The sequence below is a fragment of the Chanos chanos genome, chromosome 15, assembly GCF_902362185.1.
Source record: "Chanos chanos chromosome 15, fChaCha1.1, whole genome shotgun sequence".
Classification (NCBI taxonomy): domain Eukaryota; kingdom Metazoa; phylum Chordata; class Actinopteri; order Gonorynchiformes; family Chanidae; genus Chanos; species Chanos chanos.
Window position 1 is genome coordinate 17,026,221 of NC_044509.1, and position 25,000 is coordinate 17,051,220.

Sequence of the window (25,000 nt, forward strand, 5' to 3'; positions counted from 1 at the left end):
CTCTCTCTTTTTTTTTTTTTTTATAATAAACTTAAGGTCACGTGTTGAGTTACAGTTAAACTCAAGATTTTTTGGAATCTTATAGAGGATTGTATGTTTGAAACCCCGTTCGTAAAAACTATTGTGTCCAAATGGATGGAATCTGTGACTGGGCATTTGAAAACAGGGTGTGGCTATCTGCTCAAGTCCAACCTGTACCAGGGTGTGGCTATCTGCTCAAGTCCAACCTGTACCAGTCGTTAGTCACAGGCCTTTCTCACCGTTTGTATTGAGTGATGTGTGATTCATCTGTTCCCCGCAGTGGTCCAAACCGTGACCGGTCGAAACAGAATCAACAGCCCAGAATAAGGGGTCTGTTTTTCATCTCATTGCCTGTTTTGTTTACTTTGGTTGGGGTGTCTCTCCAGTCTCTGTGCTTTGAGCTGGACAGATAGTTAGTGCTCTTAAATGAACTCCCGTTCGGAATGAGGACTGTTCCGTCCTTTGCGGGAACGCCTCAGGAATGCGTTTGACCTCATTCTTGTTTATCGTAGTAGTCCATTTTTCCTTATCATCTCAGTGTATCGTTGGCCTGATTCCAGGGAAATGTTTTTATTGAGGAAGTAGAGCAAACAGGTTCAATGAACTACAGTAGCCAGTGGCACCTGGTAGGTGACTTTAACTCACAGTGTTATTGAGCACCGGATTAATTAGCAGTGCTAAAGAGAGGGCGCGTCTCCAGCAAGGACTGTTGGTATATATGGGAAGAAGTGTTAGATTACCATGGAAACAAGCAGTTGGCGTGGTCTGTGGGAGCAGTATGAGCTCCATGCACCATGACCACAGCGCTGCAGATGTGGTGTCTGTTTGGTACGTCCAGGTACGCGTGACGAGTCACAGTGTTCCTGAGGAATGGTGCTGAAAGGAAACCCGCGTTAGTAGTTTCTGGTCCGGGATGCCAGGGGCGTGTGAGGCCCATTTAAACGTCACCTTCTTCTCCTCTGCCTTGTTCTCTCCTGTCCCAGCTATGTAACACACCCTCTCTGATGAAATGCTGACCTCCCCCCTTGGTACAGTCACTGTTAATGTGTGCGGAAATGCGGTTGCAACATCAGATCTCCTGGTTCAAATACATACTCTGTGCTTGGTGCTCACTGGCAGGGAATCACACACACGGTGGATGAGAATAGGTCTGAAACAATCAGAAGGTCAGTGTGTAACGCAGTGCAGTCCACTCAAATCCAGATCTGCGCCCTGATGTTCGTGCAGAAGCCAGAGTGTGTAAGAGCAGAGTAAGTTAGAGTCGTTAGAGCTCTGTAAGAACAGGAACAGTCGTAACAGGGACAGGAGCACACGCTGAATCAACCACAGACACCTCCATAATGCCCAGGCAACTCTCAGGACCGATCGCACTGCATCGTCCCTGTCAGGAGATAGTCGCGGGTGAAACCGTTACAATGAGCTCCTGTTGGACTCAACGGAGTACACTGGAGGATAGCCTGTCTTCTCAAATCTCACATCCAAAAAAAAGTTTCATTTGAAATATTTGTGAGTTTGAAGCAGAGTGGAAGAAAATTACTTAATTCATTTATTAATTTCCTCATTAACAGGCTGTTCCTCTCCCTCAGGTGCAGGTCAATGACAGAGAGAGAAAGAGACCGTGAAATGTAGTCGACGACATATGCTCACAGATTATTAATATGTGCTGGTTGCCCTTACACAGTTCTATCTCTGTACATGGTCAAAGCATGACCTAAATCTTTATCCAAGTACCGTAAATATGGTAATATAGCGACATTTGTCTCAGATGATTGATCTAATATAATATTCTTGCTCTGCCTTCTGTCACTGGTGGAATGAATGGAGAGTGCCATCTGGACTTTGGCATGCTTGGCCAGTATGATCCACAGTGGCAGTGAAGTCTTTTGGAGTTTCCTCTGTGACATTTGGCATAGCACCATGTTCTGTCGCCCACTAACTCCCCCTCTCGCTCGACTTCATTCATCCAAGTGTGAAACTCCATACTGTCACCCAGTCTGACACTGTTCTCCCTCAGTCTGCTGTGTGGAAATGTATGAGAAGCCCGACTGAGTCTCACCCTGCCCTCTCTGGCAATGTGTTAGTGAAAACTTCTGTTGACTGTGTGTATGTGTGTGTGTGTGTGTGATGTACAATATGTTAGTGAAAACTTCTGTTGACTGTGTGTGTGTGTGTGTGTGTGTGATGAGTGAAAACTTCTGTTGACTGTGTGTGTGTGTGTGTGTGTGTGTGATGAGTGAAAAATTCTGTTGACTGTGTGTGTGTGTGTGTGTGTGATGAGTGAAAACTTCTGTTGACTGTGTGTATGTGTGTGTGTGTGTGTGTGATGTGCGATGTGCTTCTTCCGTTCCTGCCCAGCAGGAGTTGGGAGCTGTGAACAGAGAGAGTAGAAGTTGCTGGCGGATGTTTCTGACTGAGTCTGGCAGTCAGGATGAACTGAATGAAATTTGGATTGAGAGAAGAAGCCAGGGAAGCCGTGGGTTTTCCTGTGTTTTTAGTCTTCAGCTGCTGATTGTGTTGGCAGCCTGCACAAACGGCATGGCCTGTGTTCAGAATGACTGAGGGTTTGGGTTTTGGGACGTCCCTGATGGGAGAGGTTTACCCACCAACACCACAGTTCAGAAACCTCTGAGAGAGCCATTTGAAGTGTGTCAGTGAGAAGGACAGCCTGCCTGCTGGGCACTGCAGGTCGACGGGCAGGCGTGAGGACGTCCATACGAGCACGCGTGTGAGCTGGGACAGGGTAGCTCTTTGTGATGGGAAGGGTCAGGGGCACACAGTCAGGTCATTAGCGAGGGAGAGAATGGTATGACTCTGTGTTCCTGTGTGTGTATGTGTGTGCGCGTGCGTGCGTGCGTGCGTGTGCGTGCGTGTGCGTGTGTGTGTGTGTGTGTCTGACACAGCGTCGGCTGGCGGTTCTCTCTCAGCTTTCTTCTGTCTCGGTGGGTGACACTCTGCTGCCCTGTCCCCTGTCCCAGTGTCTGTCGTGCGTCTGTTTCCACATCATTACACATGTCCCTTAATTCACATGCGTCTGAACTGGTCACATTTTTCTCTGTCAGGAAAAGGACTCTGAGCTCCAGAGTCTCTTGCTCAGTGCTGGGATTTGATGAGTGAATTCCTAAATAAAGCCACTTTCTCCAGATTCGCTGGCACCTGAACGCTCTCACTGCTCCTCTTTAATCGTCAGTGAGAACAGAGTGTGACTGCACCTCCCGCTGATGGAGGAGGACGTGTTTCTCTCTGTGGGTGGGGAGCTTTGGTTCTGTGAAGCCAAGTGTGGGCTGGCTCTCGTGTCATAGTCTACAGTCCTCCATTCAGAAGGCCCGGCATGGATTCATGAATGAGTTTATCCAGGTCCAATTCAAACAAACACGGGATACTGGAGCTGGAAACACAGTCGAGGAACAAAAGCAGAAGTGAATTGAAATGATGTCTTGCATTGAGTGAAACGTTTTATTTTGTTTTGTTTTGTGTTTATACTGTAATTTATATACTGAGTACTTGCAAGTGAACACCTTCCTTTGGTTGTGTAATTGCATGAAATTGAATTGGACTGGATACTTTTCCCTTGTAGCTTCAAATTTAGGCTTAATTCTTCATTTACAAGATCGGTGTAAATTTCAACTCCAGTTCAGATTCCAGGAGCTGAATTCCAGTGGTCAGTGCTCAGTTTAGAATGAAGCTTAACGTTGCTAGTCAGCGTGTGTCGGGCGAATGAGTTGCATTGAGCTGGACAGTCCGAGCAAGGAAGACGTCGGTCTCTGATGGATTTGACCTGTAGGGGTCGCCAGTATTTTTCTCTCTTTAAATCTCATCTCCCTCCCTCACTCACTTTTTCACACACACCCACTCTCTCCAAAACCTTACCTGCAGCAAACAAACTTCCTCTCCTGGCCACACCTCTTTCCCACCACACCCAATCAGCTGTGACAGTCTGTCCCCAAGGCTAAGCTTGTCTAACACGTATTATATCGTGGCCAGTTCCCATAATGCTTTGTGGTCTGGTCACTTGTCTGTTAAATGCTGCTGTTTCTGCTGGTATCAGACTGGCAGGCGGTTCGTTCTGTATCCTGTAAATAATCTCTTTAAATGGTTTAATGCTGTTTTCAGGCTGATCACTGAGCTCAGTTCGCAACTTTCACAATCCCAAAACGAGAGTTTCACTGCAAATGTCGCCCTCTAATGGCTGCTGAGAAAACTGCCAGAAGACTTGTTCATTCTTACATGCTGGCGCCCTCTTGTGGCATCCTCAGGGTCCACCTGTAAAAAGTGAACACAGTTATTGCGTTATAAAGTTGAAAAATCAGTTTACAAAGTTAACAGCTAAGAATCAGGAGAGCCAAGGACAAGCAAATGAGTTAATAAATGATCAAAGGTTTTCGTGTATCTATCACAATATACAGCTAAACACACTGGAGACTGGACAGATAATTCTGGTGATTGCTTTGTGATTATACTATATATGCAACAAGCCCAAATCCCTGTTCCCTCTTGGGTGTGGACCCTTCCTCTGACTCTTAAGTTAGGCAGCGTGTGTGTGTGTGTGTGTGTGTGTGTGTGTACATCATGGCTGAATGTTAAACTGGATGCGTTTGCAAAAGTTTGTCCTGAATAGGATTGCGAGGGAGAGAGTGAGCAAGTCAGACAGAGAAAGAAAGAGAGAGAGGGTAGAGAGAGAGAGAGAGAGAGAGAGAGAGAGTGGGGAGAGAGAGAGTGAGAGAGAGAGAGAGAGAGTGGGGGGAGAGAGAGAGAGAGAGAGTGGGGGGAGAGAGAGAGAGAGAGAGTGGGGAGAGCGAGAGGGTAGAAAGAGAGAGAGAGAGAGAGAGAGAGAATGGGTAGAGAGAGAGAGAATGGGTAGAGAGAGAGAGAGGGTAGAGAGAGAGAGAATGGGTAGAGAGAGAGAGAGAAGGGGGAGAGAGAGAGAGAGGGTAGAGAGAGAGAGAGAATGGGTAGAGAGAGAGAGAGAAGGGGGAGAGAGAGAGAGAGGGTAGAGAGAGAGAGAGCGAGGGTAGAGAGAGAGAGAGAGAGAGAGAGTGGGGAGAGAGAGAGAGGGTGGAAAGAGAGAGAGAGAAAGAGAGAGAATGGGTAGAGAGAGAGAGAGAATGGGTAGAGAGAGAGAGAGAATGGGTAGAGAGAGAGAGAGAAGGGGGAGAGAGAGAGAGAGGGTCGAGAGAGAGAGAGAGAGAGAGAAGGGGGAGAGAGAGAGAGAGGGTAGAGAGAGAGAGAGCGAGGGTAGAGAGAGAGAGAGAGAGAGAGAAGGGGGAGAGAGAGAGAGAGGGTAGAGAGAGAGAGAGCGAGGGTAGAGAGAGAGAGAGAGAGAGAGAGAGAGAGAGAGAAGGGGGGGGGTGTTTGTAAGGGGTGACCACAGTGCTATTCGCTGGCTATTTTTTGCTCCTCTGGTTTTGTCTTGTAGCAGCTGTTGCCCTGTCTGCTCTCAGCGTCAGACTCCACTTGACCCCGCCCCTCATGAGCCGTGACGTCCGCACACACATGCTCCTCTCCTCTCCACGCTCAGGCTACTGATTTTCCCTCTGTCTTTCTCTCCACCTCAACGCCGACCCGGCCAGGCCCGGCCCTCGCTCAGCGGCACCGGATTAAGAGTTCTGGGGCCATACCGTTGGAGACCAGGTAGGGGAGTGAGGGAGGACAGACTGACCCGGGGAGGAGAAATCTGAACACGTGTGTGGTCAGGCGCTGTGTTTAGAGATAAGGGCTCCGGACTCCTCAGCAGGGTTTTCTGTTTCCCAGTCGAGAGGGGCCTTCTCAGCCACTGGCTCTATTTATAGTGGGGGTGGGGGGGGGGGTACGCTGATGAAAGTTTAGGGGGAAGTAGTGTAAGACTGCAGCATGGTTAGTGCTAAAAGCCCAGTGCACAGTTAGTCATTTCCATTGACACCTCTTCAGTTGGGAGAACCATAAAAGAAGAGACTCATTTGATTCAGTGCCAGACTCAGTCCGATGCCAGGTAATCACTGTAGTGAGTGTAACAAGTTTTACTGATTTATGGCATGCTTAACTCAGCAGGTCCTCATTAATGTCACATGTGAGTGTGCTGGAGTTGTTTACCTATATTAACCCTTCCTGAGTCAGACAGACAGATAGACAGACAGTTAGATGGACAGATCATGACAAATACATATTATGGTTAAATTGTTCATGTTTTCTTAGTGGCTAGATGACTGGATTGGTTTTATTGGTCAGTCTGTCTCAGTCCTGAGGCCCTCACTGGCTTGTTTATCTGAGTGTTATATTGTACATTATAGCAATGCTGTTACATTGCACATTATAGCAATGCTGATACATTGTACATTATAGCAATGCTGTTACATTGCACATTATAGCAATGCTGTGCAATTGTTTTTGCTGATCTGACTTAAGGTGTGATCTATTTTTACTCTAAATTATGATCCAGATCCAATACTTCTGCTTTTTCTCCTGTTTCCATGAATTTGTGCTAAGATTTGGAGCAACAGTAAAGGTCCTGATATAACAGGTTTGGTTCGGGCTTGGCCATGTTGTGGATTATGTGGGCAGACAGAGCTATGGTAGAGTGTTACAGTCTCAGTATGAATGCTGCAAATGTGCGTCTCCTGTGCATTTTAGGGGCGATGTGACACAAAGCAGATTTTTCTCAGTTAGCCAGATATATATGAGCAACAGTCAAAGCTGTCTAATAGCAACACAACTAAGAAATACATCCTGTGCATCTTTGAATCTGAACTTAAGTTTCTCAGTTGACTTAAAAATCCTATTTTGTGGAGGATCACCAGAGGATGCTTTTCAGGGCATGGAGAGGCAGACATTTATCTCACTCCGTGTCTCAAACACAGTCGTAGTCAAGGTTTGCTTGTGTGTGAAACAGGAGTGAATGATTTCATCCTGTTTGTAAAGTCCCCTTTTTCTCCCTGCATTATTCTGTGTTCTGTCTCCTTTAGCTCTCTCTGTAGCTCTGCCATTTCATCCTGTCTGCCGTGTCCTGCGCTGTGCCCACTGTCTACCCCATCCCTGACCTCTGCTGTGAAGACCTCCGGGCCTTGAGTCGTCCCTGTCACCACCATCCCTCTGTTTCATTCATCCACTCTCCTCTCCTCTCCTCTCCTCTCCTCTCCTCTCCTCTCCTCTCCTCTCCTCTCCTCTCCTCTTCCCTTCCCTCTCTCTCTCTCCCTCCTTCTCTGTCTCTCTCCCTTCTTCTCTCTCTCTCTCTCTCTCTCTCTCTCTCTTTCTTCCTCTTTGTCTTCCACCGTCCTGCCAGCCCTCTCCCTCTGTTACCTGCTCAGTCTATGACTTCAGGATTTCCACCATGGCTTTCTCATCACGATTTTCATTCTGGGAGAAAAAGGGAAGTGTGGTTTCGACTTTCTGTGTGTGTGTGTGTGTGTGTGTGTGTGTGTGTGTGTGTTTGCGTCTTTATTCACTGAGAAGTAGGTAATGATGTAGGTTTTACTAGGGAACTAGGGAAGAACCTCACAAAAAGAGTGTAGTTTAAGGTAAACTCCAGATCTGTGGAACGACATACTGCTTCTTTTTTCTTTAAACTCAGCTCTTTCTGTTGGAAACCTTACATTTAAAACAGAAAAGTGTTCATTTGCAGAACCACAGTGGCTTACCTAATGAGGGAGTGAGGAAGGGCGCAGAGTCAGACCGCTGCGTTGTGGTCAGTCTTTATCTGTGAGGTAGGCCGCCTCATCCAGGTCTCCTCTCCGCTGGCCGTGCACTGAGGTCACAGATCTCTCAGAGAATTCCGTGGAGCGCCGAGCTCTGTTACAGCGGTTGTTTTCCATTCTGTTCTGTTCTGGACACTGAGCTGAGGGATGAAGATATGAAACTGTCACAGAGGCAGTGGCATGTTGAGCTCTCAGATATTAACTCTGCTTTAGTAGATTAGGGGAAGGATCAGAAGTATACTGTGAGGGTTTCAGGGTCACATTCAGCATGACGGTCTCTGATCAGACACCACTCTGCTTTGGTTTAACCCCCAGTACCACTGTCTACCTCTCTTTAGGTTAAAGAGGAAAACCCGCCAGGTTCTAAAGGCTCCAACGTAAGTTTTCCCAAGTGGATTGTGATCCTGGTCTGAGTGAACCTTCTGGAATGTGGAGTTTAGAGATCACAGGTTTTAGATCGGTGTTTGTTCTGACCCAAGTCTGAGACACCGCAGCTCTGCAGTGGGTTCAGAGCCCGGCATGAAACGTTGAGACATGGCTGTATGCACTCCCCTCAGAGGGCTGGTTTGCTCCAGGCTTCAGGTTTGCTTTAAATGTCCTGGGGCGTATTTTAGAAAGTGGGTTTATTGAAAACTCTGAGCACGTAGTAAACCTAATAGAAGAGCCTTACGGCTTTGTTTTGCTAGGAGAATGAAGCCATAGGGCTCTTCTATGAGGAGGTTTACTACTTACTCTGAGTTAACTCTTGAGTTTTCACTAAACCCGCTTTTCTGGAACACTCCCTACGTCTTTTAAAAACGAGTTCTATTAGGGATGGCATTTTTACGAGGAGTACTTTTAAGATTTTGAGAGGATTTTGTAAGTTACTCCAGGAGGAATGTAAAATTGCTGCTTTTTCTTTCACTCACACAGGCCAGACTGTGGCCTCCACGGCTTCACTGCCTCCGTCCTTTTACTCTTTTAATTGGAGGCCTTTGTTTTTGTTTTGTTTTCTGTCATATTTCTCCGGCTTTAACTGCAAGGGCCGGTCACCACAAAACTGCATGGTCCCGTCTCAGTGTTGCAGTACACTGTGTGATCTGAATAAACACGAGGATAAACCTTCAGTTATGTGGTGAACTTGAGTTCTGGCTGTCTTCCCTCTGGATGGGTCTGCTTCAATGACGGGTACCTTTATGCCTGAACAGCTAATCCATCAGCAGTACTGTGCAGGAGGAAGACTTTACAACACCCCCTGCTTTTTGTTAGATCAGTGGGATTCTCACCTAATCTTCTCCGGCTTACAGAAAATGTTATTACGAAGGGAAAGAAGGGAAAAATCATGAGCTGGGATTTTCTGGATCACGTTATTGTGAGGAATCAGACAGCGACAGCTGGGTATGCCCGGGTGTCAGAACTGAGCAGTGATTCTGCAGAATATGTGTTAACACTTACATTCATTCTCCTGGGATGTTAGACCTGTAGTGAAGCAGTGATCCAGGCGCTTTGGCAACGCATGCAGCTCTCGGAGCCAAGAGAACTCACTCTGCAGACGAGGGACATCAATTCTCCTCAGCACCGGCCACAGATGAGAGAGGGAGAGAGAGAGAGAGTGAGAGAGAGAGAGAGAGAGGAGGAGAGAGGGAGAGAGATAGGGCCAGTCAGAGAGAGAAAAACAAACAAGGCTAAGAGAGAAAGGACTAGAGGGAGGTGCATGACTGGATATACACCCCCATGGAGTTGGGATCTGAACTGGGATCAGACTGGAGACCAGTACGGCGGTCCAAAAGCACAGGAATCGGCCTGGGGTCACAGGATGCTCAGACCTGGAGGAGGACAAGCACCATCACATTCAGGATAGACATGAAGGTCTGTCTCATCAGCACCCCACACGAGATTCCTGAATCCTTCTCCCGGGACAGCCTCAAAAGCCCTGACCGGGTTCTGGTATTGCTCAACTCGTGCATTCACCCAGAGGAGCCTGCTGCTTAATTTAGACACAGAGAGAAGCTTGCTGCATGTTTAGATGCGGGTTGAGAGCGGTTTGCCCTTGTTTTGGCGACACGCTATTATCAGTAATGAGATGAGGCTATCCAGTGCAGCATTCTCTGAGGCAGGCGTTCTGTTGGGTAATGTGCAGGGCTTGTGGCCAGCGTTGCATTGCAGTAGTCTGAGTGATCAGGCCTCTCCGGTTCTTGGCTGAAGTCTCACCCTCTGTCTGTAGCCGCTCTGCTTCTGCTGCGTTGGCCCGTGGTGTCGTCTTTCTCTCTGACTGTAGAGTGAGTGTGGGGCTGTAGAATGCAGCCATAATGCAGAAAAAGAGGTGCTCACAGCTCACAGCTCAGTGAAGGCCTGTTCATTTGTTTGGCTACTTTTTCCTTTCCTTTTTTTTTTTTTTTTTTTCAGACAAACACCAATCAGAAGTCTGTGATCTTCTGTAGCTCTCTGTGTTGTGCATTCATTGAACAGTGACTGTTTTTTAATTCAGTGTTTAGGCTCTTGCTGCTCTCATGTCAGTAACTCATTTGGAGTCTATAGTAGATTAATAAACAAATTCTTTACCCCTGAGCGACTGAGCAATGCTTGTTCTGCTGTAAAATCCAGGACATTGTTTCTCTAACAACAGATATGTTCTGGATTGTGTTTAGTAACAGTGACTTTGACAACTGTATGTATGATTTAATGCCTAACAGTCCAGTTGAGTAACTCTTCTTTTGACTGTTGAGTATCTCAGAGTATCTCATTTTGTTTCTGAACCCCCCCCCTTCCCTTTTTGATATCATTCAACTACTTGCTTGTGTGTGTGTGTGTGTGTGTGTGTGTACTTGTTTGACTGCGTGTGTGTGTGTGTGTGTGCGCGTGTTTGACTGCGTGTGTGTGTCTACGTGTTTGACTGCGTGGACAGTCAGACAGCGAGGGCAGTATGAGTGGTCGATCACAGCCAGTACGTGGTTCAGAGCCGAATGGAGGCCCCGGAGCCCCCGTGAATCCAGAGCGTACGACCGGAGATGCGAAGAGCAATGGCTCCCTCCCTGAGACCAGTCAGGACAGCCAGGGCCAGAAAACCGTGGCGAAGGTGGTGCAGAGGGCGGTTAAAAATCCAGCCGCGGAGGCACAGCCCTCGGCGGAGACCCACAAAGCTCCTCCAGCGTCCACATCTGTCCCCAAATCAGCTAAGGCCTCTGCCCAGCCTGCCAAGAAGGAAGACAGGGATGATATCTCCACGGGCCTGACGAATCTGATGGGTCGCGGGAGGACCAAGGAGCACCGGGCGCGCTCCCGTGCCGCCGAACGCCGGGCAGGCAAGGAGGAGAGTAGGGAGGAGGTGGAGGGGAGTCAGAAACCTGCTGTGGAGGCTAAAGAAGAAACTGTGCCCGCCGCCTCTACGCCTCCTCTTCATCCTGACCCACCCCCTCCTAAAACAGACGCCCTGGCACCTCCCGTAGGCTTCCTCCCCACCCCCAAAACGGCTCCACCCACTAGCGTCACTCCTTCGGCCAAACCAGACCCACTGGCCCCTCCCCCTGGATTCACCCCCACTCCCAAACCGAATCCTCTGACCCCACCTCCGGGTTTCATCCCTACGCCAAAACCTGACCCTCTGGCTCCCCCAGCTGGGTTTGTCCCTGCCCCTAAACGGGATCCCTTCGCCCCACCCATAGGGTTCCTCCCCAAACCCAAGGTTGACCCCCTAGCACCCCCTCCGGGGTTCATCCCTGTCCCGCGCCCTGCTGCGGTCCGGAAGCCCGAGGTACGGGACACACGTCCTCTTGATGCATGTTTTCCAGCATTCAGAGCTTGGAGTCACGTTGTTAGGCAATCAGTGCTTCCAGGGAAGGCATGAGAATATGATCTGTGTGTCTGTTTGAAGCACTAACACACACTACCAAGTCAAAGAGTGATTCTACAAACTAACTCACCAGAGTGGAAGCAACCCTGGAGATTACATCACTTTATACAATGTATACAACACTTGAATAACCTATGGAAACGCTGAAATGGCATAATTAGGTAGTGAAACTGCTCTGGACATGGATAATATTGTGCTGCTTGTTCGCTCAGGTCAAGTGGTAATATCAGGATTTTGGCGGCCTGTCCGCCTCTCTATTTTCCAGTGTAGCCAATGTGTTCCATTTTATTTATACACACACAGGCCTCAACAGTGTCTCACTGCTATGAAACAGAGATCTCCTGAACAGAGATTAAGAGATTAGAATGTCTCATAGCAACCAAATGTGTTTTACAGACAAAATGCCAAACTGAATGTGGTTTACAGAAATGAGGCCAAACTGAATATGGTTCACAGTTGTAACACCAAACTGAATGTGGTTCACAGACACAGTTATGCCATTGACTGATATGAGGATGTGCTGTGAACATTTAAAATGAGGGAAGAGCGCTGCAGGGGCTTGTGTGTCAGGCAGTTGATGTCAGCGTTTCATTTACATATTTTAAACGGCGTTTACCAGCCTGGGGGACAGTTGTGAATTCGGTGATGTGGAGAAAAATAGCAGTCCAGCATGGTGTGCTAGTGTGCTGACCTATACTCACTGACTTACTTTTGGTGTGTGTGTGTGTGTGTGCGTGCGTGTGTGCGTTGGCTTGTACACACTCGCGTGTTTACTGTGTGTGTGTGTGTGTTGATCTGAAGGTGAGGGCAACATCTCGTGCCTCTGCTGCTCCAGCTGGAAAGTCTGTAAGTGGCACAAATGGTCAGGTACAGGGCAATGCAACCTCAAACCAACAGGTGTGTTTCTGAGTGATGCTGAGTGCACTTATTCATGTGTTTGAGTTGTGTGTGCGCGTGTGTGTTAGCGCACACTGTGCTGTGTGAGAACAGGTTGATAAGTCAAAAGATATCACTCTTATATTTTTGACTGAAGGACCATTTTCTGTCAGAGCATTGGGTTTTTTTGGAAATTGTGCCGTGCCGGGACAGAGCCCAGGCACTGAGGCGGTGCTGGAACAGCTTGAGGGATGGGTCAGGACACAGCAGATCAGTGGTGTTTTTAACGCTCCCTGTTTTCCACACATTTCCAAACCACTCATCCCTCCTTTAAAGGAAATGATAGTTCTTTTGAATGTGCTGTTACATCTGGTGGCTCAAGACATAAAGCAACAACAAATACCTTCTATTAATCTTGATTGACGTTGTTTCAGTCTTAAGTTTAGTGTAGATATCCTTAGGTGAATGGACTTCCAAAACGACAGATCTGTACCAGATCTCTACCCTAAAACCTCTTCATTAATACCACTTCCTGGCTCTGATGGTTTCGTCTGTAGGCATCTCCACTGGTCCCCACTGAGGAGAACCACAAACGCCTCAAACAGATCCTCACTCTGGAAGACAATCCCGTAACTGCATCCTTTTCTCTGCATCCTGTCTCTGCCTGTCTGCCTCTGCCTGTCTGTCTCTCTGCCTGTCTGTCTCTCTGTCCGAGCCAGGCTCTCTGCTTTGCTGCAGTTTGGGTGACAGGTGACCAGCTCTCCCTCTCCGCCTAGCCTGTCTCGACGTGGCTTTCTCTAGAAACGATGCCTAATCCAGGATCACTGTTTGAATTGGTCTGAGCCCCTGTAGAGAAACAGAGAGGTCCTGTCCGCTGGACGGGCTAAATTTAGCCAGGTGTTTACTGAGCGTGATCAGACAGGCATCATGGTCTTAATCATGAGGAGAGCAGTTCAAGGCGACGGCCAGAGGACACTGTTCTCACAGCCTGATGAGAGACGACCCCTTTTTCTCTCTCTGTCTCAGCTCCTGGAAAGCCATGTGATTAGTGATGTGCCAAAGATCAGACACAGTGAAAATGAAACTAATTTCAGTTCAAAGTAACATGCTGGTCACGTCAACTACAGCATTCTGAACAGTTCATGCAGTTCAATACAGTTCTGTAGGGTAACCCTCAGAAAGCCACTGGATGCTTCAAGATGAAGTTCTAATGGTAATTATTCCAACTATGATGGTAATCATATTTACCCAAAAAGTCTATTTAGAGATTTGTCGCTTGCTATTTTACATGGAAATTTACTGCTGAACATGTTGCCTTAACACGTATTGCGACGATGATGTCACTTACCCAGAGTTCATATAAATACCCACCACAAGGTAAAGCACTGCACTTTGCCTTTCAACAGTGACGTATTTCCGCTCAAAGCCGAAATACTGTTAATTACAATATCAGATTAGATTAAAAATTCTATACACGAGGTCCTCCAGGATCTGAAAAAGCTGATGACTGTTTCTGTATAGTCTCCATGTGGTGAGCTGTTTCTTTTACAGATTCCCCTTAGATCTCTGCCTTTTTCTGAGCAGTGGAGCCTGTGTTTTTGTCTGCTGCCTGCTTGTCTGCCAGTCCGTGCCGGTATCACAACTTAACATTGCCAGTGTCCCGTGTTTCCCAAACGGTGTTCTGACAGGCCACGGGAGGGCCGTTACACTGCGTGTTCATTCAGAAACAGCTGGTGCTGACTGTGCAGAGATGCTCTGGTCTGATCGGAGCTTGAGAAGGCTGAACTTTCAGGGAGACTGCACTGTTCTGCTGACTTTTATTTTGTAAAAATTAAAAAAAAAAAAGGAGGGGGGGGGGGGGGTGCGGCACCATGTTTTGTTTGTCTCAGCAGGTTTTAGTGTAGGTTTTATTTTATATATTATAAATTCAGCTTTATTTGAAACTTTTCAGTGTTTGTTTCGTGTGTGCCTCTTACTTTTGCTGTGTTTCTTTTTTCTCTCTCTCATGTGTGCTCTCTCTACCGTGTGGCTTGCTGATGTCCTTCTCGACCGTGTGGCTTGCTGATGTCTTTGTCTTGCTCCGGTGTGTTTGTGGCAAGCCGGTGCACCGGTCTGGTGGCCAGAGGGTCTCTCAGGTAGCGTCTGTTCCTAGCAGACATGTCTGTGCTCTGGCTGTAGTACATACTCCTGTGGGATGCTTGAGTGTCAGCCTTCTGTACCCTCAACACACTCACTCACTCACTCTCTCACTCGCTCACTCACTCACTCACTCACTCACTCACTCACTCACTCACTCACTCACTCACTCCTCTCTCTCCCTCTCACTCTCTCACTCACTCACTCACTCACTCACTCACTCACTCACTCACTCTCTCCATCTTTCTCTCTCCCTCTCTCTCTCTCCCCCAACTCTATCAATCTCTTTTGTCCTGGACCTGCTTGGGCTGCTCCTTTGTTCCCTTTGTTAATTCATTTGTCTGCTCTTTGGTAACAGTTCTCTGTATTGATAAATCTCACCCTCAGTGACTGTTGGTGACCCTGGTAATTTGCTCTGTACTGACTTATTGTAACTGAGCTTGCTGTATTAAAATCGCTGAAAAAAAGAATGGCCTCATTTCTTTAACAGTACTGTTTTTTTTAACCCATGACTTTAGGTCTCAGTATCTGGTTTCGTCAGCGTGTGTGCATGTCAGAGCATATATGATTAAGTTCGTCATCGTTATTTGCTGGGCTGGAAATGAAAAGGGAACGGCACAGGCGGGGTTCTGCCCGTCGGCGACCGTTTGTATTCCAGCACCTTGTCGGTGTGAGTGAGTCTGCCACGTTCCTTAACCTGACCTCTGACCTCTGATCTCTTGCTTTGTCTCCCTGTAAAACCCGCCTCCTCTCCAGGCTACGGCGGAGCAGGACCCCGTGGCCATCCTGCAGGCGGCTCACGCTGCTTCCCGTCAACCAAAGGTCTGGCTACTGCTCCACCTGAGTGCAAAGCTTCTCTGTGTGACTGTACCACTGTGTGGGAATGATCCATCTGCTTTGCATAGCAGTGGAATACTGGGGGGACTCTGAGATCGTTTTCCTTTGTTAGCGAAAGATGGTTCATCTGAGTACGAGTACTTGTCTCCCTTTCAAAGCCTTATGAATGGGCTGGTCTTGTCCCACAGTATTCTATGGCCTGCTTGTAAGTCACGTTAGCTAGTGCTTGCTCTGAACTGCATTGCTCAGTGGATGATTTTGCAGAGAAAAGGCTCATAGAGTCTTAAAAGCTCCGTCTTTCTGTACCATTAACACATGTTAACACATGTTGTTGATTTCTGTGATAAAACCATGACATGGATTTGCTTGCTGTTTGAATTTGAGAGTGGTCTTATTTTTGAGCATGCTTGTTTGCCTGTGGGTTGCTGTAGTTGTGCTGTAGTTGTGATGTAGTTGTGCTGTAGTTGTGATGTGGGTATGCATTATTCACCATCCCTGGGCCGTGTGGGAGAGAGGCGGGCCGTGAAGTGGATCAGGCCTGTCTCTGCTGGTCCTGCTTGGCTGATCTCATGCCGTGTGCTGACGCTCTCAGCCTCTGAGTCACTGACTTCATATTATCTCTACAAAGATGAGGCTGGTTTGAGCCGACAGGAAAAAGCCCACGCCGTGTAACGGGCAAACCAGTCCCACCTGCTCACTTCTCCCGATTCAAAGCCTCTCCGCTGAGGAGTCCTTTTACCACAGACGACTCTGTTTTCCCCTCCTCTCCACCCTCACTATTGTTTCTCCTCTCTCCCCACCTTTCCCCGTCTCTCTAATTCACGCATTTCAAACGATCGTATTCTGTATTTACCATCTGGAGAGCTCTGTTATTGTCTGAGGCAACGCAGCTCTTATAATCATTTGACGAGCGGCAGAATTTGAGCCGGAGAATGACAGCTATTCCTTCTTATTCAGCCTGCTGGCGTTAAATTTTTAATGCGCTTAATGCCAAGGTTACAGGCACCGGTGAAAGAAGTCTTTGTTGGTCACCTCAGCACTCTCTCAGAATGGACTTTTATCAAATGCTGATTCACTGAGAAAAGGGGAATGAATAGCGGTTATTCTCTGAATTGTTCATTTCACAAACTGTCTCTGTCACGGCTTTCGTTTTGAGATGTCAAAGCGTGGTGAACTAATGGAGGCGTCATTTATGGCGTCTTTTGAACATAACAGGTGTTTGATCTTTAAACGCACACACACACACACACACACACACACACACGCACTCACACACACACACATGCACACACACACGCACTCACACACACACACACGCACACTGAGTGCTGTAATTCAGTGTTGAAGACAGTAAGAGCGTTGCAGTCATGGTAAGTAAGTAATTTTGAAACTGGCTGCTCTTAGCTTGCTTGTTGTCTGATCTCTCTCTCTCTCTCTCTTTCTGTCTCAGGTCAAGACAGAAGAGCAGATAGCTGCAGAACGGGCCTGGTACGGAACAGAGAAAATATGGCTGGTTCACAAGGATGGCTTCTCTTTGGGTTCGTAAAGATCTCCCTCACACAGAGTTTCTCACGTGTGTCATGTCCTCTTAATGCACCACTGCACACAAAGGTCTTCATTCCAAATCAGCTCTCTCATGCAATGACACTAACACACACACACACACAGTTCTGGTACATGGTGAGACTAACACTGAGAGACTTCAGATACACAGGGATACTAATACACTTCAAATGTAATGGAGTCATCTGTATATATGTACAATGGAGTCATCTGAGGAGCACCCTAGGTTCATTTGCTTGGTCACTAACTTAGTATTTCTGAAACCCATTTAGTCTAGTTTAGTTCTAATTAAGTCACTTGTTTTAGAATGTACTAAAGGGTTTAAATGCCTAATTACTTCTAGTTACTTTTACTGATCTACTTTCAGTTCAATAAAATATGAAGTAAATATTCAGATGTTCATGTAAGAATTTACCAGAGCTGTTTAAAGGTGAGAATATCAATAAACAAATTATTGTAGTGTACAATGTATCTTCTCCAACAGCTAGCAAGCTAGGAAGCCAGATAGTTAGAAAGATAGACATAGATAGGCAGATAAATATATAAATAATCTAAGAGATAAATAAATAAAGATAAACAGACAAACAAATAAACAAGCAATCAGGAGCCCCTCAGGGCTGTGTCCTGAGCCCCCTCCTCTACTCCCTGTATACCCACGGCTGCGTGGTCACGCACAGTTCCAACATGGTAATCAAGTTCGCTGACGACACGACAGTGATAGGCCTGATCACCGACAACGACAAGACGGCCTAAAGGAGAGAGGTCAACAACCTGACACTGTGGTGCCAGGAGAACAGCCTCTCCCTCAGTGTTGACAAGACCAGGGAGCTGATGGTGGACTACAGGAGGAGAGGGGAGAGTCTGGACCCCATCTCCATCAATGGGTCTGCTGTGGAGAGAGTCAGCAGCTTCACGTTCCTTGGAGAGGACCTCACCTGGGAAGAGCACGCTGGCCATGTGGTGAAAAAGGCACAGCAATGCCTCTTTTACCTCGGGCAGCTGAAAAAGTTCACCTTGGGGCCAAAGATCCTACAGGCCTTTTACAGAGGCACAACCGAGAGCATCCTGACTGGAGGCATCACTGCCTGGTATGGGAACTGCATGGCCCTCGACCGCAACACGCTGCAGCGAGTCGTGCAGACAGCCCAGAACATCAGTGGATGTGAGCTTCCCTCCATCCACGATATTTACAACGGTTGGTGTGTCAGTAAGGCCCGCAGGATTATCAAAGACCCCAGCCACTCCAACCATGGGCTTTTTCAGCTGCGGCCGTCCGGCAAGTGGTACCGGAGCCTCGAGGCCCACACCAGCAGGCTCCGGGACAGTTTTTTCCACCGGGCAACCAGCCTTATGAATTATTGACACTAACGGCCTGTTGCCTGTCTGCCTGTGACACACAGACAAACACACGTAGCTGTGGACACATAAACACACACAAACATGCAAACAACTACATACACATATGCACATTTATTAAGGCAGGGCCTACATGCACACTGCACTTTACACACACTAAACATTATTTATAGTGTTTATATTATTATTGTTTTGTATTTTTGTGCTATTTTTACTGCTGTTGTTGCTGCGGTGTCGAGGAGCCGAAACCCAAGAATTTTACTCCCTTATACTTCTATAATGGGACGTAAGAATAAAGGAATCTTGAATCTGTGTAGCACTCTAAACATCCACATGACTGACTGAAGAATGGAATCAGAGGCAGTGTGTGTTTGTGAGCCTGCCTGTTAAAATGCCTCATTATTAACGTCATAATAACTCCATTATTAAGCTTGAAACAAAGAAAGACAGACTCTTAACTATGTGTATGTGTGTATGTGTATGTGTATATGTTTGTGTGTATATATGTGTGTAGCAACCCAGCTGAAGACGGGGGAGGGTGATCTGCCTGAGGGCAAAGTGAAGATCAGACTGGAGCATGATGGCACACTATTGGATGTCGACGAGGATGATGTGGAGAAGGTGGGCGGGCTTTATTCCTCTGATAGGCCGTCATGATCATCCGTCTCTCGAAATCTCTTTAGTCATAACCCATATGTGTATCACTCGCTGTAATGTCCAAATGAGCAGTGGTCTGTATGTTTCGGCCAGTTTAAATGAACTACCGTGTATTTACATGTGAAGCAAAGCACCTACATATCATTGACATTGGAGGCATAATCTGGTCACAGCATGTACGAACTGAATGAGTCATGACTGAGCAGCAGAAAAGCAGCTACAGTAGGATCTGCTGAGATGCTTTTTGTTAATACACAGTGTGTCAGAAGTTGAGAGGGACGGGTCAGTTTAGTATGTGAGTAACTGGGCCCTTGTCCCAGTCCTCTCTCCTGGCCCCCCTGACCTTGTGTTCTTTTTCTTACTGAAACTATTACAATTCTAATAGGACTGTGGACATTGAAGCGTAGCAAACTTCATGACTCTTTTACATACTCTACGCCCTCTAGTGGCAGTATGTGGTAACTCTGTGCTCAGACTCACTATGTGATAATGAAGCATACATCAGATTATCAAACCTGCTAAAAAAAAAAAAAAAAAACCCTGTTGTGTCTTTAAAGAATCTACCAATGTCTTTCCTTGTGTGCGTGTGTGTCTTTCTGTCTGTCTGTCTCTCTCTGTCTGTCTGTCTCTCTGTCACAGGCAAACCCTCCCTCGTACGACCAGACGGAGGACCTGTCCTCTCTCCTCTACCTGAACGAATCCAGTGTCATGCACACTCTACGCCAGCGCTATGGGGCCAACCTCATCCACACCTTCGCTGGACCCAGCCTGGTGGTCATTAACCCAATCACTGCTCCCTCCATGTACTCAGAGAAGGTACCAGTTTAGCAAGAGAACATTTTAGGCCTCTCACTGGACCCACAATGAGAATTAATCAGCTCACAAACTCTTAGAGCAGAGCTAACAGAGGTGAACATTTGATTTCTATGCTTAGGAAGAGCACTTAACTGGAGCTCTTAAAAAAAAAAAAAAAAAAAAAAAAAAAAAACCCACACACGCTGGCACAGAAATCCAGTTACATCACTTTCACTGAGCTTATTGGGACAATGACCTTTAGAGGACCAGTGACTGAAAGGTTTAAGTGGATCTGCTTCCATCATGTTCTTCATTTATTATGTGATTTGGACCATAATCTCTCTCTCCGTCTCCCTCTCTGTGAGGATTTGGCAGACCAAGACCCAATCGCAGACCCACTGGGTAGAATTAGGTTTCAATTCTTTATTCAAAAAATCAGAAGCCGATCTCAAAACAGTGTCCAGTCCAACGTCAAATCCAGAGGGCAAACAAATCCAAATCGTTAGGCAAAAGATTGGTCAAAACAGGGTACAAACAAGGTCAAAGCCAGAGATCCACAGGGCAACCAAATCCAAAACGTTAAACAAATACGAGTCCAGGTAAACGCAGTCAAAACTACAGATCACGGAAGGCACCGCTCACACAGACAGGCAGAAGGAACAAAAGGTCACAATGTGACAAGGAACAGGTACAAACACAGGACTTAAATGCACAGAACAATTAACGGCAGGGACAGACTATTGGAGGAAACAAACCAGGTAATAATAGGGATCAGGTGGGGGGCGGGGACAGGAGTACACAGGGGCAAACAGAAGCACATGGCAATACCAAAACAAACAAAAGCACAAGGCATGACAATACACAGAATGGCCAGTAGGGCGGCCAAATACCCCAATCCCGGCAGATGTACTGACACTCTCCCTCTCCCTCTCCCACTCTTTGTCTCTCTCCCTCTGTCTGTCTCTGTCTCTCTGTCTGTTTCAGGTGATGCACATGTTTAAGGGCCGGCGGAGGGAAGACACCGCTCCACACATCTACAGTGTGGCCCAGGCAGCGTACCACAAACTGCTGACCACCAGGCAGGACCAGTCCATCATTCTGCTGGGCAAGAGTGGCTCTGGAAAGAGCACCAACTGCCAGCACCTGCTGCACTACCTGGTCACCATGGCAGGCAGCGCCGGAAAAGTCTACTCAGGTGAGAGAGAGAGAGAGTGTAACAGACAGACAGACAGAAAGTGACATGTTGCATTCAGTAGGAGCTGAGGATACGTCAAGATATGTTTGAGCTTTTTGCTGAAGAGAGCTGTTGTTTTTCGACAGCATAGTTGTGAGTCTCCAGTCTGACTGAAATTTTCTGTTCAGTGGAGCAGGACGTTGTGGTGTCTTATTTCTTGTTTGCCAAGGATCAAACACTGCGACTTTAAGACAGAGTTCTCTAAAGCTCCCTCCTCTGTTGTGTGTCCAGTGGAGAAGTGGCAGGCGGTCTACACCATCCTGGAGGCCTTTGGAAACGGCAGCACAGCGATGAACAGCAACGCCAGCCATTTCTCTCACATCGTCTCTCTGGACTTTGATCAAGCCGGTCAAGTGGCCTCTGCCTCCATCCAGGTACGACAGGGAGCTGCAGACGTCAGAGGCAGGGGGTTGGGCTGGTACCACCGGTCAGTATGTAAAGAGAGAGGAAGACTTTGTAACCGAGAACCCCTCTTCTTCCTCCTCTTCCTCAGACGATGCTGCTGGAGAAGCTGCGTGTAAGCAGACGTCCGGACGGAGAGTCGACATTCAACGTCTTCTACTACCTGATGGCGGGTGCTGAAGGCTCGCTTAAGTGAGTTAAATAACGCCGCTGAACATGCCAGCTCACCGAACGAAACGGCTGTTCCGTGGCATAATTCACACAGGGTTTGACTGAGAGAGATTCAGTTGATTCATATGTGGTGTGAGTAGAATTGGGAGCCACTGCTTTGGGTTGCGGTTACTGCAGATCTCCCCACACCCTCATGTATCAGATGTGTCAGAGTGAAACTGCTGGTCTACTCTCCACTCCCCTTGGTCCTCTTGGATTACAGAATGCATGGACTGATCCAGGATCAGCATCCTTATCCTGAGAAATTTTATATATATGCTTACTTGTTTCCATTTTCTGCTACTTAATTATCATGGTCATAATAAAGTTTTTATCTTAATTAGATGCATTGTTTTGTTAAATGTCTGCACTTATACAGCTCTATTAATACAAACATTAGCAGCTAAGAATTTTTTACGGGACATAAATCAAATGCATTTATGCAACATGCAAATGCAGTCCTAGAAGAACAATAGAAACATCCAAGAAATAAAACAATAAAAATTTAAATACTGATTAAGAAACAGTTTAAAAATGAAACCGAAAAGAAAATAACCAATAATATTTCAGTTTAAAAAAAAGCAAAAGCATGTGAGAGTTCATAGGGCTTCTTTATGTCCATTAGGACTGAGCTTCACTTCAACCACTTTGCAGAGAACAACGCCTTTGGAATCATGCCGCAGACTAAGGTAAATGCCCTGAGTTCCAGAACCCTCGTATTCTGGAACCCTCTGCATTCTGGAGCACTTGCTTTCTGGAACACTCTTGATCTGCTGCCATGGTCCTCAGCTGTGGAACAGCCAGCAACACATTTCAATTCTAGATCATCACAAGCACAACAACTTCAACCAATCAAGAGGCTTGGAAGTAATGGACAGATTTGAATCTAATGCGTTACTGCTGGCCTAGGCAAAATATAGTTTTCAGGAACTGGGACTGGGAGACACTTTTATGCTGTATTCCTATAAGCTGATAAGCTGATGCTTGACAGTCTGCATACACATGCACCCCAGGTTCTGCATCACTGGCGTCTCTTCTCCTGACTGTCAGTTTGACATGTTTATCCTGTCCCTACAGGCAGAGGACAAACAGAGATCAGCCCAGCAGTTTACCAAGCTGCAGGCTGCCATGAAGGTGCTTGGCATCAGCCCTGAGGAGCAGAAGGCTTTCTGGTTGGTCCTGGGCTCCATCTACCACCTGGGCGCTGCAGGTGCCACGAAAGGTACGATCCCCAGTCCTCTACTCTCACATGTAGAGTTGACCTTATTTTCTTTTGAATGTGAAGATCATGTGAAGATAGTAAGGAACAGTGTCTCTAACGCATATGCATGCCCATATATGGACTCGGATATGAAGCTAGTTATGTCCATAATCATTATGTCTGTAACGCTTATGTCCATAACTGTTATGTCTTTAGCTGATGTGTGTGTAGCTTAATGTGCAGTGGGTGCTGATTGTGTGAGTAGGTGTTGTGAGTGTGTGTTTGACTCTTTGCTTAATGGAAATGGATGCGTTCGTGTGCAGCCAAGTGTTTGTAAACTCATTTTCCCTAATGCCCCCCCCCCAACCCCATGCAGTCTCAGTCATAGATGAAAGTGGTAATGAACTTCAGAAAGAGTGCTCTCTCTCTCTCTCTCTCTCTCTCTCTCTTTCACTCTCTCCCTCTCCCTCTGTGTGTGTGTGTGTGTGTTTTCCACATTACTGAGCTCATCTCTCTTTTGCTTATAATTCAGCTTTTTAATGAAAAAAAAAGCCTTATTGAGTGTGATCTCTATCACATGTCAGCACTGTCAGTGAATTAGATCTGAATTTCCGCATGTCATTTGCCTTTTAAATACACTTTTTCATTTTTCCTGCATCTTCCTTAAGTCTATTAAAATTGTAGGCAGGTGGTATATACCCTGTCACAATTTACACTTACACCCTACACTTTATTTCTTAGTGAGTTTTAATCAAACATGAAAGGGTTTGGGATGTGTTTTTATGTACCACCACTAGGGGGCAGCACATACCCTTAGACACTCAGTTGGTCTCAGACATGCTCAAAGCGCAGAACTCCTGTCTTCAGTGTGAAGTAGTGTGCAGCCACTCTCATTGTGCAGATAATGTGTGTGAGTGTCTCGCTGACAATAACGACCATGCATGAAACAAGCATGTCCGTCTGTCGCCACCGAACAGAGATGGTTTTAATGAGACCAGCTAATGACTGCAATTATATCCCCCTCTTCATCAAGTGTGTGTGTGTGTGTGTGTGTGTCTGCGTATACCTGCATGTGTGTTGAATAAAAATATTCTCTTGAGAACAGGCACCCTTAACTAAGGTATTTCTCATACTGTGTTGTGTTAATGTAGTGTTGTCTTGTTCTAACCCTGTGGTCTTCCTTGTGTGATGCATGCTGATTGCTGTGGTACTGCAGACGCTGATGAAGGTAAAAATTCTCCCTGTCTCTCTCTCTCTCCCTCTCTTTCTCTCTCTCTTTCTTTCTTTTGAATGTTGATCTGTCTCTTTATCATCATAACCAGGCAGCTTTTGTTATTAGCATTTTAATGATGTTCTCGATCTTTTTCTCTCATCCCTCTGCTGCAGCAGCTGCATTGTGTTAGTCGTGGTAGTGATGATAAGGCCGTGGAGAGTCCCGCGTTCTCTCTGTTTGATGTCTGTTAGTGCCTCCGTCGAGTGGCTGAGGTTCTTCAGTTCAGCATTGATCTGAAAAGCAAAACTTACAAATGCACAAGAAACTCTCTGATCATCTGCCGCCAGGATTAAACCGGCGGTTAGACTGACCAAGGACAGAACCTGGAGTGTTGGGTTTTCTCCTGTACTATTTACCACTAACGTTTGGCCACAAAAGGAAATATTAAGTGTTGGTTAAACCCGTTTCTGGAGGCAAAGTTAGTACTCAGTCTTTGGCTACTCCTGGCATTTGGGAGCAAAAGGAAAGGTCTTTAATGAGAGTTTATACCGAGACTACTAACCAACGGAAATGCAGCTGTCGTCCAAACTGTGAACAAACATGGTTTTGAATGACAGAATTGTATCTGTGGAAGTGCTCTGTCTTATATAGAAGGGGTTATGGGGTTATTGTAAAAGATGAAACGGTGTTTTGAATGTTATGGTGGTTATGATAATAATAATGTTAGGAGTAGACTGGGCAGAACCAGCTGAACCCAGAGATGGTGAGCAGGAAGAAATCAGACAGACCAGAGACTCAACAGAACAGAGTTTATTACACACAAGGGATCAAACTAATGAGGACGAGATCAAGTCAGTTCTCACCTGCAGCTCCAACAAGGAGATAGACAAGAAGACTCTGATTTTATAAGACAGACATTCAGATCAGGGTTCATCAAGCTTACACAGGGCAGCTAAAGCTCTGAACAGTGGTACAAGGCAGTGTCCACACTCTCTAATATTCACCC

The 25,000-nt window shown here is 46.7% G+C and overlaps 1 protein-coding gene across 1 annotated transcript in view; it reads left to right on the forward strand.

Moving 5' to 3' along the window:
• The window catches only part of myo18aa (myosin XVIIIAa), a 73,264-nt gene that overhangs the window by 10,178 nt on the left and 38,086 nt on the right, over positions 1 to 25,000 (forward strand). The window contains exons 2-10 of the mRNA XM_030792387.1: positions 16,814 to 16,901; positions 18,797 to 18,903; positions 19,579 to 19,755; positions 20,719 to 20,929; positions 21,200 to 21,342; positions 21,462 to 21,562; positions 22,206 to 22,269; positions 22,658 to 22,802; positions 23,998 to 24,009. Of these exons, the coding sequence (XP_030648247.1) occupies positions 16,814 to 16,901; positions 18,797 to 18,903; positions 19,579 to 19,755; positions 20,719 to 20,929; positions 21,200 to 21,342; positions 21,462 to 21,562; positions 22,206 to 22,269; positions 22,658 to 22,802; positions 23,998 to 24,009 (1,048 nt within the window). The remainder of the gene's footprint in view (positions 1 to 16,813; positions 16,902 to 18,796; positions 18,904 to 19,578; positions 19,756 to 20,718; positions 20,930 to 21,199; positions 21,343 to 21,461; positions 21,563 to 22,205; positions 22,270 to 22,657; positions 22,803 to 23,997; positions 24,010 to 25,000) is intronic.